This window comes from Syngnathoides biaculeatus, chromosome 12, assembly GCF_019802595.1.
Source record: "Syngnathoides biaculeatus isolate LvHL_M chromosome 12, ASM1980259v1, whole genome shotgun sequence".
Lineage (NCBI taxonomy): Eukaryota > Metazoa > Chordata > Actinopteri > Syngnathiformes > Syngnathidae > Syngnathoides > Syngnathoides biaculeatus.
In genome coordinates, this window is record NC_084651.1 from 14,860,570 (window position 1) to 14,886,060 (window position 25,491).

Genomic DNA, 25,491 nt, shown 5'->3' on the forward strand with positions numbered 1-25,491 from the left:
CGTGACAACCTTTTGAGAGAGCCATTAGGTACAAAATTTGGCCCAATTATTGCTAAGTGTGTGCCCCATTTAAGCAGGCCTCCAATGATATTCAACTTTCAAGTACCTTAAGTCCAGCGTTACCAAGTCATGTTGAAAATGAATACCAGTAGCCATGTTGTGTGTTAGCAAAGTTTTCATTTCATTTTGGGAGATTTGTACTTCCTGGATTGTTCATTTTGCACTTGATGGTACATTGTGGATGCTTACCAAATGAATCTGTAGTACAGTAGAGTATATTGTTTGGTCATGCACAGTATTGGACATCAACACAAATTACTGTATATTTTACACCACAACTCCACATTTTTTTTGTTTTCAAATCACGTCTTAAGAGAGAAGGCAAAGGGAAAAAATAGGACACTGCATTGAACATAAGTACAAACAGACGGCAACAATTTGCGCTCTTTTCCTGCGTATTGTATAGATTTTTAATGCGATGAAGATGTTTTCCATCTCTGGTGAAAAAACATAAGAGGAGCTATCAACAGCTTCAGATTAAAAAACAGCTATCACAGTAACCCAAATAAAGCACAGCCTCATTTGGCCTATTTCCCTTGTCTGACCCAGTAAGCTGTTTCTCAGGACTAGCTGTTAATTTCCCCCGGGCTAGCTATAGCATTTTTGCTTTGCCTTTCTATGTGATACTGAAGCATTAAAATTCCAGTGGAGGGAGTGAGTGCATGGACAACACCAAAACTGCATTGGCAATGCTTACATTGGAAAGCTTGCAAAAATTCAAACGAAAAAATATATGCATCACTTACATGTTGCATGTCTGAAAGTAGTTTACAAGTCAAAACTTATGGTTTAGATCCAAAGGAGGAGCTAACAAACAACAACAACAACAAAAATCAATGAACTATGTAGGCCACCTGAAATCCTTAAACTGTGAAAGACAGGACAGCTGAGAAAAGTAAAAGCAAAATGTTGGGATCGCTCATAACAGCGTTATAAACTCAGCGATAAACCCGAGGAAATGAACTACAGACGTGGATCGGCCTGCCTTGATGGTCTTGTGAGTATTAGAGTGGAAAACATGAGTGGTAAATGAGTGGAAAATATGCATTGCATTATCTGTCTGGGCCTTGTGCTGGAGAGTTCTCACAGTAGTAAATATAGACAACATCTGGCCCAGAGATATGGCCTTAAGAAAGGAAGATCCTTGGGCAAACTGCTTTTATGTTATTGGTTTGCTTCCCTGTACAAGACAAAGTATCCCTAAGTTATCTTACAGACAATTTACAGGACTCATAAAATAATTGTAAAAGTATTGGGTCCATTTTGAGGTGGTCACATTAAAAGAGGAGCCACTTGATTATTACATAATCTCGATACAGACTAATTGGAGAAAAAGTAAATGGGATTTTACAACTCTCGGAAGTCTAACGAGGGCCTGTTTTGGGTACTGTAAGGGTATTTTTTAGGTTATGAAGAAATTTACCCAACAGCCATATGAAGCACACCTGCGCTCTCGAGTCAAAGATATACAATCATAATAACCTTTCATACTGAGAGAAGTTTGTTTACCTTTATTTTTATTGCACTACATTTTAAAAAACAATATGTAAGACTTTTCAGTGTAACTTCAATCTTTACATAATACGATATACCCAAAGGCTCCATGAATATATATCCTGTTACAAAGTACAATCACGAATTGTGACCAAATGGAAGCGCATCTAGTTAACGCAAATCATAAAACAGGATAAATTTAGGGTGCAAGCACGAACTTTTCATTTGAAAATTGTCAATTCAGTGAAGGACGGGTACGTCGCTGTTGTTCTGCTTGACCGTGGGTCACAAGAACTCGACAGATTTCCCTCTGTATTTAGGCAATGGCGTTGTTGCACTGCAGTCAGGCCAGCCAAAAAGTTGAAGCCAAGACAGCTGCTACAACAATTGTAAATACTGTCTTACCATGACACGCTGACTCTCCACCAACGTGCCGAGAGGCGGTTGCCCCAGTTGGCCCTGTAGCACGGCGCTGCCCCTTAATGAAGCCGAAACCATTCGGCCCCTGGTGGCTGGTTTACTATGTTGCGGGCGCTGCTGCAACTGAAGCACTTTTCATATGCAACAGTACCCACATTTTAAATGCAAAAAAAATACCAATGATTAAGCTTATTAAATCGTGGCGGGAAAATCACGATCAGATTAAGATTCGATTCTTTGTGCAGTCCTGAAAAGTGCGTTATAAATACATTTACTATGCTACAGCAAATCATATAGTGACAATAAACGCTTTTGATTGATTGATATCGTTCAATTATCATGTATGAATTATCATTAATTATCGTTAAATAACATGTGAATATTTTTGGCCCTCACCTCTCCCTGCACAAGCAAAAAAATGGTCCGGTGGGTGTGTGGATGTGAATATGTGGACGAACAAACCCAAAATTTGGGTAGGTCTTTGTTTTTCCAAGTGGTATTTTGGTTATTGTTTTTGATACAGTATTTGTATTGATTGCATTTTAATTGTGCATCCAAAAATTCTTAGAAACAATCAAGAAAAACCTTATATTTAGGCTTACAAATATTTTCCAGCAGTAGAAATAACACAATATGTAATAATAATAATACATCTTTTCCCAATATTTACATCTTCAAGTACATGCATGCATTCCTCTGTAATGTACAATTCATTTGAAATGAAACAAGGTCAAAAAACAACAGCAACAAAAAACATATGGGATGAAGTAACTGTCCCTCCAAAGAGCTCATTTAAATTATGGACTGTATTTTAGATTGATTAATACGAGATAATAACAAAATATATGTTGACAAATTACATTGAGTATGTGACGCTAAAAAAATACCTGTGAATGTGTAATGTGAATAACTCAATTAAAAATGGACAATACTGTATGGGTGTAGATCTTATGGCGACATCATCTATGATGTGTGTGTGTGCGTGGGTGTGCGTGTGTGTGTGCGCACATGCAGCCAAGCACATTTGCTTGCACATCTTTTATTTTACTAGTTAGGTCTTCACGTATATCTGAATAAATGTTATAAGTACATATTGTATGTTCAAATGGAAGCTTAATGAGCAATTTCCATTTGATTGCTAAAACCCACCAGTGACAACTTATTTTTTCTAGATGAGTGTAAATTCTTGAGCAGTTTGAAACTAGTATAAATATTTTCTTAAAATCACAATTTATCTGTCAACCTCCTGCATAGAAAACTCTACATTAGAGCCAACAAGCAAAATAAAATATGCAGAAGTTATGAAAAGAGAGTAAACACGCACAGACTGATGAAGTGCATCTCGTAACTGTGTAGATTATTGTACTCCAGCCAGCAAGTGGTCATGCATCAAACTTTCCACTGGGGAATCTGAATGTAGCATTGTTGCAAAAGTAGTGTTACACACAAGGACCTTTAAATTTCTAACAGATGACCTTGATTCCCAATGAAAACCCATCTGATGGAACAGTGGTAAGAATTATCCATACATCCATTTCCTGAGCCACTTATCCCCACAAGGGCCGCGGGATGGGAATAATTAATGGTATGGTAATGGTAACATACTGTATTTGACTAGAAATTAAAATCTTGTATGAGTTCCTCGGCAAATAAATCCTAGTTATGTAAGTTCAGCTCTGAGTTTCACTTAAAGTCACAGTATATTGTCAATTCCTTATTTTCACAACAAATTTAATTAGCAGATCACGAGGTCATTTACAATCACAATGTTCAGTATCTCTTCTGGCATTCTCCAAATGTTTGATACTCTTATGTGTTCAGTGGTTAGAGCATTGGTTTGGTAAAAACTGTGCCGAGCAAATATGAGTGTTCATATCAGATGTCATGCTGTGGCAACCCCTAATGGGACAAATCTAAAGAAACTTAGTTTAAGGTGTATTTACCGTAAGGTTAGTATTAGGGTACATCCACGTATTGATTTTTGTATTTCGAGGATGTATTTGTAGGGATATGTGCAGCGTGGTATAGCGTGTGGGTTTTCTCCGGGCACTCCGGTTTCCTCCCACATCCCAAAAACATGCATTAATTGGAGACTCTAAATTGCCCCAGGTGTGATTATGAGTGCGACCGCTGTCTGTCTCCATGTGCCCTGCGATTGGCTGGCAACCGGTTCCGAGTGTACCCCGACTCCTGCCTGATGACAGCTGGGATAGGCTCCAGCACTCCCGTGACCCTTGTGAGGATAAGCGGCTCAGGAAATGGATGGATGAAATTTCAAGCCCCTGAATTGTTTCAGATTGAACCAATATCATCCTTGAATCAAATCGCCAACCATGAATCATGATACGAATCTGATTTTTGTTCAAATGAATCGTTCCAGCTCTAGTTAGTATCAATTAACTAAGTGATTTCATTCCTCACCTGTGGAGTTCCAGGGTTGAAGGCGACACTGAGCACTGTCTCGGAGTCTCTCTGGAGCTTGTGCAGATAGCTGCTGCTTCTTATGTCATACACATAAACCTTAAATAAGGGAGATGGTCAAAATGAACCCTCACAACTAAAGCTTTTTATTGATCAGAAAAGATTATAATATATACACGAGAATGTTCATTTATGTCAGATTTTGGGAAATGTGAGATGAACTGCACGTGAATCGATATTATGCAATGTATCATCACCGATTTTTTTCCACAGTGATTGCATCTTACCATCAGTAAGCTTATTTACTTTTGACTGATAACATTTGTATTAAATGTGACATGCATTTTCTGGCCTTTTCTGTCAAATAATTGTATCGTTTTCGTCAAGAAAACACTTTCTTTTCTTAGTCTGTTATGAAAGAAACTGCAAAACGCTACACTACACTGTAGAGGCCAGTGTTAAAGTCCTAAATCCTTTTTAAGAACTTACATTTTTATTCAGTATCAGATTGTTTATTTTCCATATTGTCAAGTCGGCATACTGATTGATTCACGTTTGTTGTAATGGATTCATTTATGAGTGAGTTAACATATTTGAGGAGGGACTACATTTCTAATTTGAGTAGAGAGCAAATACAGGAAAAGGCCATTTTAAGGTACGATATGGCAATACTGTGATGTCATCCCGTTTTTCAAGTTTGAAATTGGAAAGAGAAATGACCCTAAGGTCAAGGATAGCTTGTTTGGAACTCTTACAGAGAGTATGTGATGAAAACTGTCAGAGACATGAATATGTGTTATCAGTTGCCCAGCGTTTCTTTTTTTTTTTTTCTCTCTCTCTTTGGCTGCAATCATTGGACTTTAAGAGCCATTTGTTTGCTTCAGTGCCACAAGCAGATAAAAACAGATGTGGAGAGAGAGCTTCGTTAGCAGACGACGACTCATCACTTTCCTACAGCTGTTTTGCATTGGGATTCTTCGAAAAAGGTTCAAGGCAAAGCTTCCATAGGTAGAGTGTTTCCTCCTCGAGACACGTGATGCAAGGCGGAGTTTAACGGGGCATCACTTGGCTGGAGGGAATTTTTGGCAATTCAATGTAACCTCAATAAAAAAAAAACTCAGATGTTTTTTGTAAGTATAGTAAAGCAGCTACACAGTTTTTGTTTTCTTTATGTTCAATTTGTCTTATTCTCGCAAGTGTCTCGGAGCTGGACCCTTTGCCATCCGACGTTGGGAGAGCGACACCCTCCACTGGTCACCAGCTTGACACTCAAATGATTATTATGAATATTTGGAAAATCAAAATGTGAAAAATCTGCTTCGGTTAGTTTTAGTAATGTCTGCCTCATGGAAGAAATACACTTCACCATTGTATATTCTCGCCAGCTTTGCATATTGGCCCAAGTATTCTTGAATCTTTGCATTGTCCAAATAAATGTAATGCGTGCACATTTCCTTCCACTACTTTTTATTCATACAAACAGCATAAGAAGAAACAGGACATTTTCCAAGATATTTTGAAGGCAAGTAAAAATCACTGTCTGGAAAAGCAATTTAAGAACACTATTTCAACATGATGTTGAGTTGGACTTTGGAAAAAGGTCTGAGTCCAATTAAAAATGTCTGAGTCAAATGTAAAAAATAAAAATCCTTGGCGGTCAAAATGGACCCCTAAATGCACCAATGAGAATCAGAAGAATCTCGTGATTTTTCCTAGCTCAAAATTAATCATGTGGAAAATTACCATATGAAAAAACGTCAAGACAAAAAAGTAGAAGTACATTGACATATGAATGAATATTAACCATAGCAGGTAAGAAAAATGTCCTATAAACATCCGTATGCCGTAATTTCTGGCCTACAAGCCATGACTTTTTTCACACGGTTTCAACCCTGCCGCTTTCGTGGTGATGTGGCTAATTTGTGCATTTTTTCTAACGGCCGCAAGGGGGCACTCGAGCAGAAAAGGTAAGAATGAGACCGGTGGAATATATGTGCTGAGGAAGTGACTTTTATCGGCCCTGTTAGCGCTGTACTAGCGTGTTGCTGCTGTGTTCCTAGCGTGTCTCAGTGATATTTACTGGTAAGTTATATTTTAACCGGCCCTGTTAACGCTAGCGTGATGCTAGAGTTAGTGCTAGCTTTAGCATTAAACTCTTTCTGTGTACTGTCTTTCTTTGTAAATATCTTGTGTTTCAATGCGGGTTTGAATGTGGGCAGTTGTGGCTTTTACACAGCTGCGGCATATGTATGTACCAAATGGTATTTTCTATACAAATGTACTCGGTGAGGCTTGCAACGAGCTGCGCTCTGGAGGCCGGGAATTACACTACATCAAATGTTCTCTGTCTTGATAATTTGGCCACGAATGAGTTACAATTATGCATTAAATGACATGGTATGAAAATCATAACCACACACTGATTCATACGCAATTCATTTGTCATTTTGAATGTCACATGGAAATCGACAACTCACACATTTGTCCTCTGAGCCGCATGCTATGAATCGACCACATGGCGAAATGCTGGAAGAACAGGAATGACAACGGTTCAAATGGTTTTCATAGCGGCGTACGCACCTGAGGACAAATGAATGCAGTGGTGATGAAGTCAGGAGTATTATACCAAAACAGAGACAAAAGATCAGAAATGTTTGCTTGAGAAAACTATTAATCTGGCTTCTTTGAAAAGTGTAAAATCTACTGGTCAGTTTCAAAATTTTATCCAATTTTGGGGTGAAATGATCTTTTAAAGTTGCAAAAAATCTCCAAGAGTTTAAAATGCTGTCAAGTACATTACAGTATGTGAAAAACTCAAAACATTGTTTTACTTTTTCTTTGGCTTTTAATACAACAGAAGGTGACATTTAAAGCCTTAACAATTATGAAGCATTAACAATCAGTGTGCATCAACTTATTCGCGCTGTGACGTTTTTTTTAAATGTGGCTTTTATTAAAAATCATTATCGACTTTTTACTTTACATTACTGCTAAAATTATTCAAATGTTACTAAAAACATGGTCATTACAGATGATAAGGGTTTTGTTAGAACCATTTGAATAGCTATTGTCTATGGTAAAAACAAAAAAAAATTACAAACAACTACAACAAATTGTGTTAAGATACGGTTGTGGCTGTTTCAAATGCAATATTAATAGTCAAATACATACAAATAAATTGATATTGTATACAAGTATGTTGTATTGGATTTTTGAGATATTCAAAGTCTTGATTGTCATTTAAAAAGTGGAGCTACAGTATGCTGCTCCTTGTGCTCTACACACTATAAATACTGTCGAGGTATTCTGAAACCACAGCAGTTTGCAAAGGAAATCTGCTAAAAATCCAAATGCTACTGCCGCCAATATTTTCTTTACATTTCACAAAAATCAAAATCCATTGTGGTGAAGAAGTTGGCGGTGGCTAAAGTAAAATACACAAAAGAGGAGGTAGCAGATGACAAATTGCTGCCTCTCGCCACATGCTGGGCTGTTTCGTTTGCTTTGCAACGGCATAAAATGTCTTTACAATGCCACTGACAGCTATCTGAGCAAAGGTCCAAGTCTTAACTGGAGCTGGTGAGAACATGCCTTTGACATCCATGTTGTAGTCATCAAACTGAGCTGAAAGTAGGTCAAATACATATTTCCCTTTAGAACTTGGGGGAAGATAATGACAATACAATGAATAATTTGTAAGACACCAATAGAAACTATGTGAATATTACCATGCTGAATTTTCTTGTGGTTGTTTGATAGAGAACAACTCTAAGGCCACTTTTGTCTTTTTGGCAAATTTAAAGTCATAGGTTACGGTCCCTGTGCAAATCTGCATAACCATTTGATGGTTAATTAAGTGTGAGCTAATACTTGCGTCACGTTCATTCTGCATACATTTAAAAAAGACTAAAAAATAAAAAACGATAAACAAAAATAAAATAAAGTAATAATGTGGTTTGACTTCCCATGGTCAAAAATTGTCCCCACCAAGCAATCCCAATTAAAAGTAAGCACATATCTTGATGACACACTCACAATAATAATTAATCTTGCTTTTGATGGATTTCTTACATGCTGTAAAATCAACATTTTGCATTTTGATCATTTCAAATTGTTTCACCTGCAGCCAGACTAAAGGGGTGACAGACTACATGTACCAGTTTTACATATTCAGTGCAAGAAACAAACAAACAATGGAACTGTAATCCAGTACAGTTACAGAAAAAGAACATGTAATAAGATTACAGATACATTTATTAAAAATTTGATTATTTTGCAAAATTCCATTTTTAATGCATGGTGAGAGAGGCTGGTTGTTATGCTGGGCCTTTGGCTGCTTTCAAACAAGTGGGCCGAGCAACCTTTTCAGAAGTTTAGCAGCGCAACAAGTGGGTAAATGGTCACAATCGTCCTCAATGGAAGGCATGTTTAGTTTTTTGTTGGACAACAGTAAAATTACGTGACTGTTTTGATTGTATATTCACTGGAGGATTCATTCATTTTGGATCGCATTTATGAAGAAAATTGTGGAGTGAAAGTCATTTCTACATCTGGTGAGACTACATAAGCTCAGTGAGAAATATGCCTGCACCTTGTAAGTAAATATTTTACTATCCCGTCACAGATCAACCACTGCTTTAATTTTTTTAAACACTATGGTTTATTACGAAAACCAGCAGCTAAACTTGTCACCAGGTACAAAATAATCTCTCTGTGGTTATGATGTCATTTTGAAAAAATGACGTGTGTGTGTGCATCTGTGTAAAGCTTGAATTCATTTATTTTTTTCCATTTCACGCGTCGTAACAAACACCGAGTCATGTGGAAATGTTTAAACTTTATGATGCCAATAAATCTAATTTCCCTCACAGGATAAATAAAGTATCTATCCACCCATATGAAGCACTGTGACCAAACGGTTATCACATCTGCCTCACAGTTCTGAAGTTTTGGATTTGAAATCCAGGTGCTCCGGCTTCCTCCAGCAATCCAAAACCATGCATATGAAACATTCATGGGACCAAAAAGATTAGATAAATATTGTATATATTGTAATGACTACATTTTACGCCGGCCTGATTGGTATTGGACGATATTAAGTATTTCATCGGCTATTCAGCTTTAATGTCATACTTCGCCGATCCGATCAGTGACTGTGCAAAGTATATTTGAATGCAAAAAATAGATTATTTTTAGCCTTGTCATGTGTGTTTCGTAGTACTGTGAATATTTGATAGGCAATAAAGTTATTCACACACACACACACAAAATGTTGGCGTTGTGGGACAGACAACATGCCTGAGACAGAAAACATGTAATCCCCCTCATCAGACCGCAAGACAAAATCGATCTTTCAACTGGATACACTTGTTACCGTGGAGATGAAAACACAACTGTATCACGCCGTCTGTATTGTAAGGACAAAATGGGGAAAGAAAACAAAAACGTGTTGGTGGCCAGCAGTGCCCAGGAGAGGACATGCTTTTAAGGCTTGCTTGTGGTATGTTCATATACTTTAAATATGATATGGCTCGCAAGCAGGCAACAAATATATATGTAGCCTAGTAAGCTAATGCTAGTGCTAACGGTTGTGGGTAAACGTTGCCATTCTGTCGAAACATTCTCAAGAATTTCAGTGTGGCTGAAGTAATTTAATGATAATAAATAAATGTATTACATACATACATATTAGATTTATGTACGGTAAGTTAGCAGCAATTATTTCTGTCATGTAAAGTTGGTTTGACCTGACTGATTAGAATACATGACCTGACTAGAGCTGTGATTTCCAACCTTTATGGAGCCAAGGAACATATTTTACCATTGGAAAATTTCACAGAACACCAACAAAAATGTCACAAAGAGTGGATAAATTAATTAATGTATGTATATCCTAGAATCTATAAGAAAAATATTTATTTGTTCTATCACTCACTATTACTCATTGGGATAAATAGATGAAGAAAGATATTCATTCATTCATTCATTCATCTTCATCATTTTCTAGGGTCCCAGATAACTTCAGGGAAGAGGCTAATGGAGGATGGATGCTTATCAACCAGTTGCACACAATTGTATTTAGTTAATAATAACGAAAAACTAACAACCCATTTATAAATACATTACGTGGCAGTAGTTGACAGTTGAACAAAAGTCCAACAAAAACAAGTGAGAGATCTCCCTGGGAACATCAAATAGCGCCGTCAACTAACATATGCTGGCGAGATGTCAAGCCCACTTAGCGAGAGGTATTTCCCAGCACAGCGACCCAGTTAAAAATGGAAATAGAGAAAACAGACGCTTAAAGATAAAAATGGGAAGTACTGTGACATATTATAGCGGTGACAACATGTCAAGTAATTGGCAGCTAGTAAAACCCAGTGAGATGGAAAAAACAGGAGAGCAAAACTTTTGGGAGTAAAATCTACATTCAGAATCAGTCCCTTGTCTTTGACCTCACTGAATAGCTTTCCCATTTGGTAAGAGTACATTGCTGACATGTAATCTTCAAATTTTGGGTGTAAAATGTGACCCAGCTCTTTCATATCGTCCAATATCAATAATATTAATATTGGACTGTTGAATGGCTCAAACATGGCGATGCGGTGAAAAGTGCTCACACAACTTGCCAACACTATACTGACATAGAGCAGTGTCTAACCAGTTCAAGTACAAACACTGGTTTTCTAGGTCAGAATGGAGATTGAATGTTTCGAATGAAAGGAGGAAATGCTTTGCCCAACAGTGGTGAGGCATATTTTTTCTGGAAAGATCCGTGGTTGGAAAATAATTTCGAGAGATAATTTTGATGTTTGGTGGGATGAGATGATAGAAAGTTAGGACCTATGTTTAATAGAAAGTAAGCACATAATACAAAGAGAATGCAAGAGATTTTGTGCTACACAGCTGTGAAGCCTTAAGAAAACAATTTGTTAATGATGCAAATGGGGAAAATGTTTATTTTGCTGTTGTTAATGGGAAGGATTGACTTTGCAGCAATGCAAAAGGTCTAAAGATTACCGTTTTGACCCTGTTCCAGAGTGAGCCAACAAATGCTTACGGTAAAAGCCTGTGGGCCCAAGTTGGACGACATGAGCTTGCTTCAGTTGGTCCATATAAATTCCACATTTTGGGCCAAAATAAATGTGGGCAGTTTAAAAATTAGGTCAGCTGACTGCCCACTTATAGTGAAAGTATTCCCTCTTCCAAATAACTGGTATAAAACCTTTAAACAGCATACACCGCAGTGGATCATTACATGTCCATTTTTTTGGAACATGTTGCAGCCATAAAATTCTACATTAATGATTATTTGCTAAAAATGATAGTTTATCAGTTTGAATATTACATATCATGTCTTTGTAGTGTATTTAATTAATAATTAATTATAATAATAATTTTCAAATAATTGTATTCTGTTTTTATTGAACACAACATCCCAATGTCATTGGAATTGGGTTTGTTAAAGAACAGCAGCATGCTCTGAAAATTATATATGAAAGTACATAGTTCCATGAACAATCAATTCCCAGAATGTATGATGTCTTTATTTTCCAGGAAATCCTGTTGAACATTCAGATGAATGATATAACAGGGTACATTTACTGCACCCATCTGTTGCACAGAAAAGTGTATAATTTATACATTTGGATCAGGGTATATCTTTTAACCTCTAGCCATGAAAGTTCATCAGATGGAGCATAAAATAAACAAAGCCACTAAGAATTTTTGGTGTGTATGCCTTGTGCTTATATTGGTGGGGTATGTTCGAGCCAGCTCTAAAAAAACACAAGTTGGAAATCAGCCCCATATATTAATCAGACAGGAATAAGGCTCTCGCTGTATATTTTCTTATACAACATGAAGAAAAACAATATCAGCTGCTATGACACAATATTTAACAAAGTGAAGAAACTTTAGTGAATGGATGTTTATGCATATGTGGTTTGCATTACTTGGATGAAGCGATTGTTCAGCTGATACAAACACTGATGGAAATTAAAATCTTAGCGTCAATACTTTGCTGCTCATTCTTAATAGTTCGCTGTGTGCACAAAGAACTCCTGAGCCTTTTTATTTTTGGTAAATAGGTATAGATGTCCAATTTGTAATCAAGCTAAGATTGTTGGAGAAAAATAAACCTCTAAAAAAACAAAACTATAAGAATCTGATTTATGATTAAATTATTTGAAGTAAACTCAAACCTCTTCTATAACTTTAACATGACTTAGTACAGTATATCACTAATAAAGACAATCAAAAATCAATTGCGTTTTTTTTGTGTAGATACAGTTCAATTGTTTGATCCTGAATGTACTGAATTGTGTTGCTACTGTTACTGTCTGATTCTAAAACGTTAACATGGTCAACAATCATTAATCAACAGTGAAGAATCTTTCCACTAACCGGAGTGTGCGAAGATCCCACAACTTCACGCCATCTGTGACTGCACTTGTGAGGAAGAGGTTATAGGATTCTGGTGCCTGCGTGCTGAACATTGAGCCCTGTGAAATATACACAAATGGACAAAAATGCCTTGTCAGGACACGGATGACTCAGATATTTTGCGATTTAGCTTTACAGAATATCAAGTGCTGGAAAAATCTCTTGCAATATAGCCTGCATAAGCAAACGACTTCCAAATATTTCATTGCACTTTCCAGAACTCTGTGTGGAGGGGTAGAATCAAAGCCAAAGGTAGTGAAGCTGGAATGTGAGATGTTTTCTATTTAAAAAAAAAAATTCCAGTTCTATACGTTTCCACAGCACACATACACCAATTCCATATGACATCTGTAGCATCATATAATGCATAACAATGTGTGTGAAATAGAAGGAGAGTATTTTTTTTTGTTTAGATTTCCATTTAAAGTGTGAAAATGGGAGTCTGAGAGGGCATTTCCAGTTCAGTTTTCCGAGAAGTCCTCCCCTCTTCTAGTCTGATGAGTTCCAGGTGAATTTTTACCTAGGATGCACTGGAAATTTCAAGAGGGGAAACGTTACTTCCCATGCTGCAGCTTCTCAGATTGGTCCACTTTGACAATACAAAGCAAGGCAAAGAGGAGCAACTTTATTTGTCCAGGTTAGGGAAATCCCTAAAATCCTCTCTTGGTATTAACTCCCTTGCATTCCTCAGGCCCTCGGGCACCCATTGACGCAATAGCTCAGCTGAAACAACAAATTCAACAATGATGGGGCACAATAGTTGGTGTCACAGCAAAGAGCCACCTGTGAGGCATGAAATCAGATGTGTGTATCACACTTGAACGCATTAATTTAATCCATGACATTCGTTGTTTATCCAGCTAATCCAGTGTACCAAGCACAGAACAGTACAACAGAACAACGGGCAGAAGCGAGACAATGGGGTCACTACTTATGTACTCAGGTTCACACACATATGAGCTATTTGGTCAAGATCTTGAGCACGATCAGTATAACTTCCACACACGAGAAGGGCGAGGACTCTCTGTAATCTGATAAACGCTTGTAAAACATTTCTTTCATTGAGTGTAAATCAACATCCAACATCACCAGTTGAAATTGATCACAGATTTTTTTCGTTTTTATTCCGAGTGCTCCTCAATTCTTCGGAGAACTCTAATGGATATGGATGTAGGCCCAAGCTGTCTACTTGTTAGAAAACAGCAAATTGGGCTCACACTGGTCCAAGACAGCAAAGAGGGAGTAAAGCTGCAGAAACCCAAATTGGATCATGGAACAGCATCGTTCCAAAAACATTATTTCGTGTGGAATCTCCTCAAGCCATCTCATATGGCACTTCTAATCCTAATACACCAGGGGGTTCAAACATGCAGCAAGATGGATGGTAAATTAGCCACTGACTGCCTCATTCACACCACAACCCAACACGTATGCCTCACAGATAATGTGCTCCTTATGTAACCACCTGAACACTCAAAGCCATCTTATGCAACATCATAACATCTTCCAAATAGTCAATCCTTCACAATGAAGATGGAACTTGCTCAAGCTACTGATGCCAAAACAAATTTTCCTTTGTGTGGCTCTGATCTCGACAGTGGTTTACTTTGCCTTTTTCCAATCTTAAAGCTGATTACCTATATTTTTCTTCAACTACAAGTGAGAAAACTGTGCTCATAAACACTGTGTTGACAGCTGGATGACTGTTCGGGAATTTAAATGGGTTTCGCTTTTAACCAGTGGAAACAATAATATATATTAGATTAGGGGGATTAAATGTCTTAGGGGGTTTTGATGATGTCTTTTAAAAGGAAAGGTGAGTCCTTTCCAGATAAAGTTCAATGTTCTCTCTTTTTAAAAATTAAATACAGTACAGTTATCATTGGGTGTTATATACAGTATAGTATATTGTCGTAGCTGATTGCCATCATCTCTATTATAAATAAATATAAATTCCATATTTTACTTTAATCAAAACATTAATATTGTTTTTAATGGAGGTTATCTTAATTAGGATCACAGATGGGCTGGATTTTGTCCGAAAGGTGTGTTACACCACGGACTAGTCGCCAACCACTCACATAGCTACAGCGCACACATGGCATGGGTGAAATTTCTGCCAGAGTTGGAAGTTGAAACTCCTTCTGACAGGGGGATTCTGCCAGATGTTCCCAGCAGACCCTCATTAATTTGTTTGGGCCTACCAGGTCAGAGCGGCATCTTCTCCCACCATCAGAGCCCACCCACCACCAGGTGGTCATCAGTGGACAGCTCCACCCTCTCTTCACCCAGGTGTCCAAAACATGGGGCTGCAAGTCCGATGCCACGATCACAAGTCTTTCATCGAACGGCGACCTGGGGTGTCCTGGTGCCAAGTGCACGTATGGACACCTTTATGCTTGAACGTGATGTTTGTTATCCATGGTGAGTACAGCACAACACCACTAGGGTTCTGATTGTGGGGGCTGTTCCTTACAATCACGCCCTTCCACGCTCTCATCCACCGGGGTGAACCTGGCAAGGCACATAAAGTGAAACAATCACAGTCTTCAATTAATGGATGTTTTTGGGATGTGGGAGGAAACCGGAGTGGCTGATGAAAACCCACGCAGACACAAAGAGAACAAGCAAACTCCACACAGGCAGTGCTGGGATCTCAACCCCAGTCCTCAAAACTGTCTTCCTCCGGGCCGCCACGATTTGTATTCGTTATTTAATTTTTTTTCAAATGTATTTATGGTCGGTAGAGTGGTTCAGCTGCAAAGCATTGGCTTCACAGTTCTGAGGTCCCGGGTTCAATCCCAGCCCTCCCTGTGTGGAGTTTGCATGTTCTCCCCGTGCATGTGTGGGCTTTCTCCGGGCTCTCCGGTTTCCTCCCACATCCCAAAAACATGCAACATGAATTGGACACTCTCAATTGTCCCTAGGTGTGATTGTGAGTGCGCCTGTTTGTCTCGATGTGCCCTGCGATTGGCTGGCAACCAGTTCAGGGTGTGCCCCACCTCCTGCCTGTTGACGGCTGGGATAGGCTCCAGCACTCCCCGCGACCTCTTGAGGATAAGCAGCAAACAAAATGGATGGATGGAGGGATTACGGAATGCGTGTGTTACTAACAATGATGCAAGATATTGCAGTGTTGTTGAGTTGACTGCAAGCATAACTTTTAAAATAGGGACTGTAAAAATTTTAAAATGATCACCTTATTTTGGGTGATGGAGTGGACGGCTCTGCTGTGAACATCAGGCAGCTCTGCAATGACTTCACCTTTGTTCATGTCAAAGACTTGAATGGAACGATCGGAAGCACATGCCACAACAATGTCTGAACCAGAAAGGTCACGGTAACTTCAGTATGGTGGAGGTAAGACAAACATGGAATTAAATAGAAATTAGTTGAAGTTATTATTCTCAGTGTTCTCTGTATTTTTGTGACTGTAAGAGGGGACAAAGGAGGTCTAGACAGGATATCGCACAACTAGTTTGGTGGATTCAGTGTGTTGTTTAGGTGACTAGAGGTTAGAAAGCAAACATTCCTGAAAAATGAAACACTAAAACCAGCAGTGGAAGCTTCATAGCTTACATAGCTCAGATGCATCGGACTAGCTAACAAGTGGAGAAGCAAGATTTGTTTAACAAAACTATGTCGCTGACAGGGGCAAATGGGGTGCAAACGGTCATTTTGCTGCATAGCAGGAAATTGTCTTGTCCGTCCTGGAGGTTGCGTCTTTCGAGGCCTGGTAGACTATCGTTGTGTAACACAAACATGGAGCATTTTTCTCTTGCAGTTGTTTTGGGATTTGTGTATTTATTTATGTACTGATTGATTGATTTGGATTTGTCGCATTTTTCGGTTGCAGTTCTTTGTGATTGCAGCTTTTTTATCTTGCAAGATTGTACTTTTGCAAGTTGTTTTTTGTGATTGCATAATCTTAATCGTGCAGGATTTATTTATTATTTCATGCCATTTTATGTGCCTGTCTGTTTTTTTCATTTGCGTCACTCTTTTATTTGCAGCACATGGCCATTTCTCTGGACTTCCTGTCATAAGAAGAATAGGACCAAATGAAAGGATACAGGAAAAGAAATCATTAATAGCAGACAAGTCTGTAATATCTGCTCCCGAAGATGTTGAAAAGCTACTTGACAACTGGACAAAACTCCGCTGCTGATATCTGAAGTGAAAAAAAGTAATCAGTTGTGAATGTCACTAACCATTAAATCTTAAAGTAATACACAAACTAAAATGTTAACCCATATCAGTACTACAAGTAAATATATTATACCCAATTTATTGACACTTTAGAAATTACAAAAAAATATATATACTGTATTGGCATTCATCATTATGCAATTCTAAGAAAATATAAATAGATCCAAAAATACTGTACATTGGCCTACCTTTTGATGTCATCGTGTGAGACATCCACATGATACAAATATAAGTGTATTGAGTCTCCCGATGCTAGAAGCAAAAATTTGTCCAAGTAATAAAACTGGGCAGCTTTGATAAATTTAGAGAACATATTTTTTCCCTGAAAGACAATATAAAAAACCAAAATATTTTCAAAACATATTAATAGATCCACCCATTTTCTGTACTTCATATATTCAAAATGAAACACATTTTGTAAAGAGTTATAATAAATGTCTTACATGGAACATTTAATGACTGAAAATTTAACAAGGAGCATTTATTGTTTCATTTGGGTTAAAGCATTTAAAAGTTAAAAATGTTGTAGTACTGTAGAACTATTAAATGCTCAGTTTTCCAAATACATACCCAACATGTAGACTAATGCTGTCTTTGTCTCTGCGATGCTACCAAAAAGGCAATTGTGGGATTTTATAGACAGACAATAGCAAATAACTGTGCAAATGAAAGCACAGAGCAGAACACCAAGCATCTTGTAATTGTTATTTGTGGTGTTATCAATCTTTCACAACATGGAAATTATGGGGAAAAAAATAAACGTAAAAAAACAGAGTTGGGATTCTGTTTCTGTCCATAGTTCCTTTATTGTGAAAGAGGCCTTGTGCACATGTGACGCTTTGCATAAATAGGCAAACAGCATGTCAGTGTTCAGGTCCAAAATGGTTTGTCAGATCAATTACAACCATGAGTATCAGTGGAGGGTGGGAAAGTTACATTTACCATGATGACAGCCGGCTCTGGGATGTCATGAGTCCAAAGCCTCAGAGTCTGGTCATGTGATGCACTTAACCAACACTGTCTGCTGAGGCTCCAGCTCACACTGCTCACTGGCTTATCATGTCCTGCACACAAAGAACCTTTCATAATATACAGTCTTCATTAGCAACGTTTACGTTTATGAAACTTCTGAGACGTGGACAGAATGACGTTTAGATCCCGACATTGGTCATTGTATCTCTGCCGCCCTCTTTTGGTGGTTATGGTACAGAATAGTCTGTACCAAAAAACACAAAGCATCTGTGGGGGGAAGGGGGTGGGTCTTCATCTACAAGTTTGACAGAGTTAAGTGAATATATATTTGCAGAGTATTTAACCTGAAGATAGTCCAAAGTGTTGAACTACATTGGAATGCGTGCAATCTCTTGGAGTCCATTGGGCAAAACAAAAAACAAAAAAGATGACACACACATGAAACACGATGACTATGGGCTAAATGAGTCGACGCTTTGATCAAACAGCACAATTCAATAGGTGATCATTTAGTGGTGATTGTGAAGGTGCCATTTACCTGTATAAACAGTTGGATTGCCAGTAAGGGAAGACTTGTACAATAAGACAGAGTTGTCACCAAGACCACACAGGATTTGCTTTCCATCACCTGAGAGAAATGCAAGACACAATAAATATGTATGACACATTTAAATATGACTAATGACATTTTAGGTGAATTAACAGAGTTCAATATTTACCTGAATACTGTAGGCAAAAGATTGGCTTGTTTGTAATACTCAGACGGACACGAAGAACAGTAGGTGCTGCAATGTCTTCTGGGTAATCTTTGAGGAGTAAACCTCTAGTGGATAATTGACAAGATGAGAAAAAAAATCAATAACTACTTTAAATGTAATACTGTGTTTTATGGATAATATAAAGCACCTACTTCTTTTTGGGCTTCATGGTGGACTTACTTTTCTGTGCAGTTGATTTGGGTGAAAACAAAACCATTCTGTAATAATTTCAAATATTTGATTAATAAGAATGTATCCAAGAAATTTGGGGCGAGAAATCCAGGAAGTATTTACCATCTGTCGTTGAATTAAACCCTAATACTAAAACACTGCTGTGGAAGTAGTGAAAGGAGGAGCCACAATAAACAAACTGGTTTAAATTGACAATCCTGTGTGTTGGTGGGAACCATCAAGGAATGTTTCCATCATCAATAAGTTAGGGTCAAGGCATCACATCCAACCAGCCAGCCATTTTTTTGTTGTCTTATCCAGTTTAAATTTCAATTTAAAAGCATTCATTTTGTATTAAGTACCTTGGGGAGCTTGTGTAACCAGATGATTTCACCTTTGAGTGGAAAACAAGCGGCTGTTCTTTTATGCCACCTGTTGAAAAAACAAACAAAAAAAGGTGCACTGTATGTTGGATGAGTGCTTATTGTTCTTGTGTGGCGTATGCAAATACCTCCACTCCAACACCCATTCCCCATAGAACACCCATTACAATTAAGAGCATCTGTACATCTAACAGATAATCACTTCCTCCATATTGTTTGAATTTTAGTCTTAAGATGAACAGATTTCTTTATTAATAAATTCAGGAAAATATTGAAAAAGGCCTGATCTTGAAAACCCTGGATTTGCACCTTCATTCTAAATGTCCTTCATCAGTTTCTGAGAGAAGTGGGAGAAGTAGTTTGGAGTGTGCTCATTTAGAATGTGAAGATTGAAGACTTTCAGATAAATTGGAAAACAATGCACAAAAACTACATATGGGTTTAAAAATTGTTAGAATTACCACAGGCCATAGTATTAGCTTTAAAATTTACAAAGGCTATGAGGAGGTCGGGAATAGTAAATAAATGTATCAGATTTATTTCAAAGATGGTTCATTCCTATAAAATGCACTGACTTGCCACAACATTCTACTGCGCCTATGGGACTAAACGTCATAAGTAATCAACCTCTTTGGATGCACATAAATGTATTAAATTCTGGGAATTTTAAGATGTGATAATGATTGATTTAACAGTCATCGTGCCTATTTTTGAAGACCTTTTATCACAATATGCACAGGAGTAAAAGCACATGGTAGATGTAGTCCAAGAAAAACATAAAAATAATACAATTCATGCTCCTAAAAATGTATAAATTCCCACATTCACATTTGAGTTGACAATGACAAGCACAACCAATACGTATAACAGACAGAATTTTTTGGATGATGGTATATAGATTAAAGTATGATTCAGTTCGAAAACTTTTTACTGTGAAATGAATGTATATAAGCTATTAACCTGGAAAACTTCTTTCATGCGTCTGTCTGTTACTTCCCACATTTCCCTGCATTTCTCTTCACAATATGAAGCAACAGAGCCATTTGTCTCAAATTTCTCAAATAAATAAAACAAAGTCATAAATAAAATGAAAAAAATCTTAAATGACTATGATCTGCATAATATAGGACACTGACTGTAGGGAAAAAAATAAAAGTTTAACGGTTCTTGTGGTAAAAAAAAAAACTTTTTTAAACAAAATGAAGAATTATTAAAACTAAAATTATGAGTCATCCTCGCTATTAGGTTTACATCATAATGGTGAAGTGAGTTGTCACTTCCTTTCTCACTCAGTTCTTTAAAGAGAGTTCCAGCAGACCCATTCCAGACATAGAATGGAATAATGTTTCCTTTTCCAAAAGCCTGAAAGGTTTATGGTTTAATGTGTTTAAATTCTGCAGATATACGTAATCACCCAGCATGATTAAGGCCGCATTAGTCAGAAAATGCTTGTGACATTAGGTCTGACACACTACATCACATTGTGGCTCAGCAGGTTTCTTCGATTCAGCTGTGGGGAGTCTGGATAATTTTGCCCGTTTCCATTGCTACCTCCTCATGAGAACAACAGGAAAACCATAAAGTAGCCCGGACTCCCTTGAGAATAGAAACAAGCTTCTGCCCAATGCCTAATGATAGACCAGGGTCACAAATAGCCTTATTTGATCATGGAACCAATGACTGCGCAAAGTAACCCCACTTGGATAATTAAACACCCACATTCTGCTTGCAATGTATTTGTGTTCATCATTTTTCAAGTACCTGTTAAAGAGGTGAAAGTGGTCAAATTGGAGGCAGTTAAATAAATAATTAACACCCCCTGCTGTCTGAAGGAATATAAAGTGGTTTTGTGGAATAGACTTTGCATAAAGTAACAATTACATTTAGTAAGAACAAGCAGTAAGAACAATTGCTTTGTTTTTCTTCAAGGCTTTCTCTATGGTATGGTAGCATTTAATGTTGCGCCTCAGTACATGAGGAACCCAAAGAGGGTTACTTTTCCATGAGGTCACAAAAAAAACAATAAAAAAAAAAAATAAAACATTAACATTGATAAGACATCCACTTTTCCCACAATCTCTATGAATGACTGTGGTTGGATGTTTGGTGGTGGTCTGAGGTGCTGTAGGCACAGAACAGCAGCCACACTTCCATTAGACTGCCCCAGGGCAGCTGTGGCTACACAAGTAGCTTACCACCAGGGTTTGAATGTGGAGGGAATGAATAGGACATGCAATTGTAAAGCGCTTGTGCCAAGAAAATAACTATGTAAATGTAATGGATTATTATTATTATAAATTCACAGTGGCACAATGTGATTTTGGGAGCAATCAAAGTGCCCCTACAATATATGTGTGTCAAAAACTGCCCTCTGAGCAGCCAAAAGTGCCCCTGAAATTTAGTATCCTCACCCCCCACTTTGAATAGTTGAAGTGCCTCTTCCATAATCACTCTGAAATTTATTATCAGCCACCCTCACTCAGCTTTCATCTCTTCTAAAGTAGAAAAATGTGACTTTCTGAAAAGACCCTATGAAAAACTACATCTCTAATTACTCTACAGCTAACACAATATGACAGGGGTCTATTATACAGTGAAATTTGTGACACAGGGTCATCTTCGACATTACAGAAATGTTAGTATCCTTTTCACAAGCAGCTGTTCTGCCAAAATGATTTTGAGGCTGTTATTTAAAACTACATAGTTTCTTTAATGACACGGAACCATTTTGTAACCATGAAAAGAAGACAATGTCCTGACCTTTTTTCTTCACATGATTGGGCTCCTTCTTCTTGAACTCAGCAACGAGAGGAGACTCCAGTAGTGGTGAGGAACTGGAAGCAAGGGATGTGTGACCCGTGGAAATTACTTACTGGAATTGAATACTGACAAACTTTTCTATTGCAGCATTATTAGTCACTCTGTCATAACATTGCTGATACATCAAAAATTCAATTCAGAAGCAGCAATTGAGCTTGTCTATTACAATTTTCCACTATGTTGAGGTTCTCGCTCGGAGTGAGCAGGTTGGATAGGATTAGAAATGAGCTCATTAGAGGGACAGCCAAAGTTGGATGTTTTGGAGACAAGATTCGAGAGAGCAGACTTCGATGGTTTGGACATGGTCAAAGGCGGGAGAGTGAGTATATTGGTGGAAAGGTGCTGAGGATGCAGCTGCCAGGCAAAAGAGACAGAGGAAGACCAAAGAGAAGGTTTATGGATGTCGTGAGGGAAGATATGAGGGCAGTTGGGGTTAGAGAGGAAGATGCAGGAGATAGGCTAAGATGGCTGTGGCGACCCCTAACGGGACAAGCCGAAAGGAAAAGAAGAAGATTACAATTTTACACTATGTGCAAAAATGTCAGGAATTAAACATCATCATCATCCATCATCAGTGTATGACCACAAATCCGCTTCTGGAAAAATGGTTATAAATTCCCATAAGCAAAATCCTAAACCTGGAGGAAAGCCTTTCCAGAAGAAGTTAAGATGTTATAATTGCAGAGGGTGGTGATATTTAACCCTATGGATTACAAATGGGATGCCTCTTAAAATCATATATGAGTCAAGGCAGCTCAACAAATACTTAACATATCTTTTATGGTTTGTAGGTGATGTATTGGAAGATAAAGGTAACTGCTGCTTGACTTGGTAATCATGGTATTCATCCTAAAAAGTGCAAAATGCATCTCTTTTTTTAATGCCACACACAGAGCATTTTTGTACACTACAGTATTTTGTGTGTTAAATTAAGCCCAATTAGGTCACTGAAGGCTCAGGTATGAAATTCACTACCCCCCACCGGTGAGTGTGCGTGTTTGCATATGCATGTGAAATGTAAAATTACATTGCTTTTTTTTATTTCAAGGTTACCTTGGAAATACTGAAAAGCCTTGACTTCCAGCCTGGTTTCTTTCTGCGTCACCCAAACAGAAGTCCAACAGGCTCACACACGGAGTAAATAAAGAGCTCACTAAAAACAGAATCTGTGTGGCAAAATTTTCGTACTTGTCAAGATAATGCTGATCATTTTTGCTCATTTTAAAATGTTCACATTTTAAAGACATTTGCAGACAGATGCATCATTCCTTTCCTTTGGGCAAAATGAAATAGAAAACCTCAAATGCAACTTTTACAACTGTATATACAGTGGCTTCCATAATTATTGGCACCCCCAGTTAAGATGTGTTAAAAGCCTTAAAATAAATTCAGTGTTTATTTCAGAAGAATACAGTCACACTGAAAATTTTAGGAAAATATAACCTCTAACTCAAATGAATTGTAAGAAAATGAAAAAATCCCTGACTAAAAAAATAATTATTTTTCATTCAAGCACCTGTTCCACAATTATTGGCACTCTTAACAATTCCCAGGAAATAAATATAATTGAAGCATTTCTGCCAGGTTTATTTTGCCACCACGCACAATGAGGAGGATGGTAAGAGAAATCAAAAGATCTCCTAAGCTCACTGTTACAGAATTAGAACAAATGGTAGCATCCTGGGGTCACAAAGTCTCCAAATCAACCATCAGGCGCTGTCTACACGCCAACAAGCTCTTTGGGAAGCATGCACGGAGAAAAGCTTTCCTCACTCACAATCATAAACGCAAATGTCTAGAGTTCGCCAAGCGGTATTAAGGCTTCAACTGGGACCGTGTGCTTTGGTCAGATGAGACCAAGATTGAACTTTTTGGCAACAAACACTAAGTGGGTCTGGCGTGCCACGAAAGATGAGCATCCTGAAAAGCACCTCATACCCACTGTGAAGTATGGGGGTAGGTCAGTGATGCTGTGGGGCTGTTTCTCTTCCAAAGGCCCTGGGAACCTCGTTAGGGTGCATGGCATCATGAATGCTTTGAAATACCAGGACATTTTAAATAAAAATCTGTTGCCCTCTGCCCGAAAGCTGAAGATGGGTCATCACTGGGTCTTTCAGCAAGACATTGACCCTAAACATATGGCCAAATCTACACAGAAATGGTTCACCAGACACAAACTCAAGCTCCTCCCCAGATCTCAACCCCATTGAAAACCTGTGGGGTGAGCTGAAGAGGAGAGGACCCAGGTCTTTGGATGATTTAGAGAGATTCTGCAAAGAGGAATGGCTGAAGATCCCTCTTTCTGTCTTTTCTCATCTTGTGAAACATTATAGGAGAAGATTAGGTGCTGTTTTGTTGGCAAAAGGGGGTTGTACAAAATATTAACACCAGGGGTGCTAATAATTGTGACACACATTATTTGATGTCAAATAATTATTTCTTTATGTGGGATTTCTTTCCCCACTGAATAAATGCACTTGTATTGAAGGTTGGATTTTGCTCTTTTTTTCCATTAAGGTCCCATATTATTTAGAAAAAAAAATATTAGAAGCTAAAAAACACATCTTAACTAGGGGTGCCAGGAGGGCACTGTTTATACAGGTATTGCTGTATTGCTAAGAGTCCAACAGTGGAATGTGAACACAAGACGGTGTACTTGCAACGATGCTGTGATGCCATTTTTAACTGCACAGGCCATTAACACAATTACATTTATCAGGAAAGACTAAATAAAAACCTTCCTCATTCATTTTACTGATGACAGACTTTAATTGGTAAACCAATAAAGCACATATTTAAAGTTTATACTTGAGTTTTTATGTGATAACAACATTTTGTAGAAAATGTCTGCAGCATGGTAAAACAAGGAAACCACAGTAGACATGATTAGTGTGTAGTCTACACAATTGATGTAATAATGAGGAAAGGTTTGACAATTCCACATTGTGGGTATACAAATAGGAATGTAGTCCAGCTACCGGAAGCCTTTCCTCATCTCACCTCAGTTTTACATTGGTCTATAATCTTGGCAAATGGAGCGAAACATGGGAAGCATGACAATACTGACAGTGGGATCCATCCATTTTCCACTGCTTATTCTGTTCAGTCCTAACAAACTGGTGCCAATCTTAGCTAACGTGCACTAATCACTCACACTCACATTCAAAGCTTTTGATGATTTAGTGGCGTCTTAAAATATGTGTTTCGAATGTGGGAAGATATCAGACTACAGGCAGAAAACCTGCAGAAGCCTGACGTTCAAACGTCACACAGAAAGGTCAAGTCAAGAGTCCAAACCACAACCTTTGACCTTGTGGCAGACATGCCAACCACATGAA

At 38.0% G+C, this 25,491-nt stretch overlaps 1 protein-coding gene across 16 annotated transcripts in view; it reads right to left on the reverse strand.

The window, feature by feature from the left end:
- Positions 1 to 25,491, reverse strand: part of wdr27 (WD repeat domain 27) — a 43,469-nt gene that overhangs the window by 12,785 nt on the left and 5,193 nt on the right. For 2 of the 16 annotated variants that reach the window (XM_061836766.1, XM_061836772.1), the window contains exons 11-23: positions 23,207 to 23,319; positions 22,094 to 22,167; positions 19,313 to 19,382; positions 18,932 to 18,997; positions 18,741 to 18,844; positions 18,560 to 18,649; positions 17,992 to 18,113; positions 17,238 to 17,371; positions 16,914 to 17,011; positions 16,040 to 16,161; positions 12,802 to 12,899; positions 6,873 to 6,975; positions 4,396 to 4,494 (exon numbers count right to left, since the gene is read on the reverse strand). In XM_061836766.1, the coding sequence (XP_061692750.1) occupies positions 4,396 to 4,494; positions 6,873 to 6,975; positions 12,802 to 12,899; positions 16,040 to 16,161; positions 16,914 to 17,011; positions 17,238 to 17,371; positions 17,992 to 18,113; positions 18,560 to 18,649; positions 18,741 to 18,844; positions 18,932 to 18,997; positions 19,313 to 19,382; positions 22,094 to 22,167; positions 23,207 to 23,319 (1,293 nt within the window). Of the gene's footprint in view, positions 1 to 2,545; positions 3,385 to 4,392; positions 4,495 to 6,870; positions 6,976 to 7,326; positions 8,020 to 12,801; positions 12,900 to 16,039; positions 16,162 to 16,913; positions 17,012 to 17,237; positions 17,372 to 17,991; positions 18,114 to 18,559; positions 18,650 to 18,740; positions 18,845 to 18,931; positions 18,998 to 19,312; positions 19,383 to 22,093; positions 22,168 to 23,206; positions 23,320 to 25,491 lie in introns of those variants that run through there. The other 14 variants (XM_061836769.1, XM_061836771.1, XM_061836770.1 and 11 more) reach the window with 14 other exon arrangements.